The 5,585-nt window shown below is 42.3% G+C and overlaps 1 protein-coding gene across 1 annotated transcript; it reads left to right on the forward strand.

The window, feature by feature from the left end:
- Positions 1-3,026: 3,026 nt before the first annotated feature.
- LOC137916582 (H-2 class I histocompatibility antigen, Q10 alpha chain-like) lies at positions 3,027-5,226 on the forward strand (the record flags this gene model as incomplete). The annotated part of the gene is made up of 3 exons (XM_068759574.1): positions 3,027-3,066; positions 4,453-4,719; positions 4,948-5,226. Coding segments are annotated over 3 exons (586 nt in total), but the record flags the coding sequence as incomplete, so codon positions are not given.
- Between the last annotated feature and the right edge of the window lie 359 nt (positions 5,227-5,585).

Genomic DNA, 5,585 nt, shown 5'->3' on the forward strand with positions numbered 1-5,585 from the left:
ACAGAAAAATCTGTACCGGCCGGCCGGACGGGCCGGGCCGGGACGCTCTGAGCCGGGACGGGACGGGCCGGGACCAGGAAATGTCTCCCTGTCGGGTTTGTGTTCTATTTAAACACAGAACCGAACACAGGGCGCGCCTCGCCGGGACGGTCCGCTCCCTGACGTCCACACAAACACACAAACACAACCGGAGGCGAAACGTAACGAACCGGTCCGACCGAGCCCGAACCACGAAGCCTTCCACCGACACGCCCCGAGCCTGTACGGGACACGGGGGTCTGGACGCGGCTCCGTACCTGGGTCCAGGTGTCTGCGCTGAGAAACGCGCTGAAATTTTATTTATACTTCAAAGAAGAAAAACAAACAAACAAAACAACAACTTCAAAGAAGAAAAACAAACAAACAAAACAACAACTTCAAAGAAGAAAAACAAACAAACAACAACTTCAAAGAAAAACAAACAAACAAAACAACAACTTCAAAGAAGAAAAACAAACAGACAAAACAACAACTTCAAAGAAGAAAAACAAACAAACAAAACAACAACTTCAAAGAAGAAAAACAAACAAACAACAACTTCAAAGAAGAAAAACAAACAAACAACAACTTCAAAGAAGACAAGAGCAGTCAAACAAAGACTGTCAAGACTCCCACAGAGAATTACATCTGGTTTAAGTGAGACAACAACACAAACACTTTGTGTTAATAATCACACACAGATTAATCACATATAAAGCATCACACACTGTAACTGATGCATGCTGGGAGTAAGTCAGGGCCCCGGGGCCGAGGAAAAGGAGAAACTAACACATTACTTCTGCATAGATGACATATTTTTATTTCTCTTGTTCATTTCACTTTTTTAATGGATTCTACTGGCCGTGTTCTTCTGCAGCTCGATCCAGCAGACATTTATCATAGTCGCTTGTCGGTTTAGGGAAGTGAATAAACCAGACACCTCCCTCCAGTCGGTGGTACAAGTCGCCATGGTTACACAAGCCTGCGTTTTTGCTGACTTTTTTTGAACAAATTAAAATACAGATTTACAATTATTGCTGATTGGCCGGTAGACAATTACAAATATAGAAATAAAATGTACAGATACTATGGAGATATCTAAGCATAAGTACAGCCAGAAATAAAAAACACTTTCATTCAAATACTGTACAGGCCAGGCCAGCATGCAGAAGTTGAGGGTGGCGTACAATGACTGCATGCGGATACTTCTCAGGAAGCCCAGATGGTCCAGCACCAGTGAGATGTTCTGTGGTGTCGGGGTTAACACCCTTAATGCTCAGCTGAGGCACCTGCATACAGGTTTATATGTCGGCTGCATGACTCAGGGAATGACATCATCAGAACACTGACTCAGCCAAGCCTAAGTGCTGTGAAGTTTAACTCAGGTATTTGGAGTCATTGGTACCTGATGTTATTATAGGATTACTGTGTTTACTGTGTAAACGTTGTAAATGTTGTAAATGTTATGTGTGCTTTTTAATTGGACCATTGTGTCTGTAATAAAGAGTTGATTGATTGATTGATTGATTGTACACTACAAAACAAAACTAGGCATGTTATAATTTGCATAGATGCATCACAACATTTAACCTAAAACAATAAATAACGACTTAACTCTATAGCAGTTTTGTATTTTCCAATTTCTCAAGGTACAATGCAAACATTTTACATTTGTTGATAAATCCAGAAAAGGAGGGCTGACTACTGTGATCAATAATAGAATATTTACATTGATGATGATACGCCTCCTCTTTGGAGGGGAACCGGGAAGCTGAAGATGGAGGGAATCACACCATCTCTGAGTCGGACAGCCCGTCCTGTCCGGTCTAAATCCTCTTTCTTAAGATGCTGACTGCAAATTAATTAATACTAATAATAATAAATAATAATAATAAATTATAATCCATAATAACAATAAATTATAATTCATAATGATAATAATAATACTTTATAATTCATAATAATAATACATTATAATCCATAATTATACTAATCAATTATAATTCATAATAATAATAAATTATAATTCATAATAATAAATTATAATTCATAATAATAATAATAAATTATAATTCCTAATAATAAATTATAATTTATAATAATAACAAATTATAATTCATAATAATAAATTATAATTCATAATAATAAATTATAATTCATAATAATAACAAATTATAATTCATAATTATACTAATAAATTATACTTCATATTAATAATCAATTATAATCAATAATAATATTGCATTGGTTTTATGTTGTGCTTTTCTTACAGAAACTCAAAGACGCTTTACATTATTCATTCCTGTAACTTTGTATATATTTTTTCTTTATTGCGTTGTGAAGCACTTTGTGGCCTTTTGCCTGTGAAAGGAGATCTATGAATAATATATAATATATAACTAACATTTACTTCCTGACTGAAACTAAATGATGAGCTCAGGTAACGACCAGCAGGTCGAGCCTCGACGTCACCAACAGCAGAACCTGTCAGGTAAAGATGGACCCTGTTCGGATCATGGGTTCTGTTGTCTCAGCTGAAGAACTCAAGGTGGGACTTTTATTATTCCGCATTGACTCTACCAGGAACATGAGCGCAGTGAAAGTGGAGCAGAAAGCGGAGCAGCATCCGGATCAAACATCAACAGCGGCTCACGTTTCTGTCGGTCCAGAGGTTTTCAGCGTCCAGAACTCAGAACCTGCTGAGACGCTCAAACAAAGACTCTGACGCAGCTTAAAATAAGATCCATTCTACTTTCGCTTTTGATTCACAACCTGTGACAGTTCTGCCGGGATACAAGCGACGTCATCGCTCAGACTAAATTCTGATTGGCTCAGACTAAATTCTGATTGGCTCAGACGGACGGGGAAGTCCGCTCCTCTCGGGTTTTGTCCTCACTTCACCCTTGATGGTCGGACTGGAAGCTTTAAAGAATCTTGTGGCTGTTCTGTTGTTTGAGCTGCAGATGGGACAGTTCACGATGAAGACCTCGGTTCTGGTTCTGGTTCTGGTTCTGGTTCTGGGTACAGGTGTACCTGGGGCGGTGGGAGGTGAGTTTCTATCCTGCTCTCTGGGTTGACGGTTCTGTTGTTGGACTTCCTGATATGTTAGGAGTCTAGAAATGTCCAAACGGTACCGACCCGCCATCTTAAAGTTCTTCCTGTAAAGTCCATTTACTTCAGGTCCAACTGGGACAGGAGGACAGAGGTAGTTCTTCCTTCTTTGTCCTCTTTAATTTGATGGGTTCAGAACCTCCGGCTCAGACGGACATCAGACCTGATGACGGAGGTGTGCTGGTGTCGGTCGGTGGTTCTGCTGAGGTCCAACAACAAACCGGTTTAGAGATGGTTTCCAAGCTGCGTCTTCATGATAGAGTTTGTCCACCAGAGAGTGGACAGCTTTATTCTCCAGCTGACAAATGTCCTGATCCGTTTGGATGGGTTCTGACCCGTGTCAGCCTCAGAACCCAGCATGGACTGGACCGCACGGTTTCCACACCGAACTATGAGCAGGGGACGGATTTGTTCAGCATTCTGGACGTGACACAGAAACAGGACGTCCACGTCTTCAGACGACGGCGGAGGTTCTGAGGAGAACAACAATGGAAGTGTCAGAACTCAAAGAGAACAAATCAGAGAACCTTCCTGTTGATACCTGAACAGAACCAACTGTTAGAACCAGGACGAGAAGGAAGAGACGTCAGCTGATGATGGAGGGAATGTTGGAACGTCAGAGGATCAGAATCCGCTCTGAATCCAGACTGTAACGGATATTATAACTAGTGTTATAACTTGTGTTATAACCGGTGTGATAACTGGTGTTATAACCGATGTTAGACTGGTATTATAACTGGTATTATAACTTGTATTATAACTGGTGTTATAACTGATGTTAGACTGGTATAACTGGTATTATAACTGGTATTATAACTGGTGTTATAACTGCTGTTATAACCAATGTTAGACTGGCGTTCTTTCTTATATAGAACCGTGTCCTTCAAATATTAAATGTATTAATATTAATGAGAAATATTCATCACAAAATCTGTTGTGAGTGAAACAGGCTTTGGGTTCTGCAGGTTCTGCCCATCAGGACCTGACGGTGTTTCGGGACCGGGTCACACCTTTATTTGTTGTGGTGCTGAAACCCAAATCTTTAGGGTCAAACCGTTTTAATTCACAAACTCTCCGACATCTGGCCTTGAAAATGATGCCAGTTATCAGCTGATGGTGGAAAATGACCAGCGCGACTTTGTGAAACCATAGAAGAAGAAGTTCTGCTGGGTTTCAGCTGCAGGAGCCTCAGAGTTCAAACCTGTAATCAGAACCAGAAGTTGTCATCGGTCACAGGTTCAGGTGTGAGTGGAGAGCAGGAAGTGATGTCATCAGGTGGAAACAGGTTCAACCTTCAGATCGTGATTCTGGTTTTTCTTTCAGAGACTCACTCTTTGAAGTATTTCCACACGGCGTCTTCTGGAGTCTCAAACTTCCCGGAGTTTGTGTCCGTTGGTTTGATCGATGACGTCCAGATGTTTCACTATGACAGTAAGACCAAGAGAGCAGAACCCAAACAGGACTGGATGGACAAAGTCACAGCAGAGCATCCAGAGTACTGGACCGAAGAGACGAGGAACGAAGTGGTGAACCAAGAACGGAACAAATTCAACATGGAAACTTTAAAGAAGCGCTTCAACCAATCAGAAGGTTTGTTTGTCTTTATTAAATGTTGTGTTCATGCTGTAGGAAGTAAACACACACACACACACACACACACACACACACACACACACACACACACACCTCTGCAGGAACCCTTTTGCATCACTGCTGGGTTTCTAAAGCTCCAGGACACAGACTGGTTCTGCTGGTTCTGCTGGTTCTGCTGGGTCCAGTGAGGACCAGGTCGATGACTGGAGTCTGTCTCTCTCTCAGGTGTCCACATTGTCCAGGTGATGTACGGCTGTGAGTGGGACGATGAGACTGGAGAGGTCACTGGTTTTCGTCAGTATGGTTATAATGGAGAAGACTTCATCGTCCTGGACCTGAAGACGGAGACATGGATCGCTCCCAGTCCTAAGGCTGTCATCACCAAACACAGATTGGATCATGATAGAGCTAAGATGGAATACTTGAAGTATTACTTCACCCAGGAGTGTCCTGAGTGGGGGAGGAAGTATCTGGAGTATGGGAGGAGCTCTCTGCTGAGAACAGGTAGAAGCACATCACCTGGTGGAGTTTCAAACCAACAACCTTCATGTTCCTCTGCTGTTTCTGACCCACACACAGAGACACACTCTGTCCTTTACCTCTCTGTCCTCTTCTCTCCTTCAGTCTTCTTCTCCTCTGCTCCTCCCTTCTTTTGTCGTCTCCTCTCCTCTGAGGTTTATTTGCGTCGTTTCAGTGTCTCTGGCGACAACAGTGACTCCTGATGACGTGTCTTTGTCTCCTCCTCCAGAGCTCCCCTCTCTAACTTGTCTTTGTCTCCTCCTCCAGAGCTCCCCTCTCTAACGTGTCTTTGTCTCCTCCAGAGCTCCCCTCTCTAACGTGTCTTTGTCTCCTCCTCCAGAGCT

This window comes from Brachionichthys hirsutus, unplaced genomic scaffold, assembly GCF_040956055.1.
Source record: "Brachionichthys hirsutus isolate HB-005 unplaced genomic scaffold, CSIRO-AGI_Bhir_v1 contig_392, whole genome shotgun sequence".
NCBI classification, from domain to species: domain Eukaryota; kingdom Metazoa; phylum Chordata; class Actinopteri; order Lophiiformes; family Brachionichthyidae; genus Brachionichthys; species Brachionichthys hirsutus.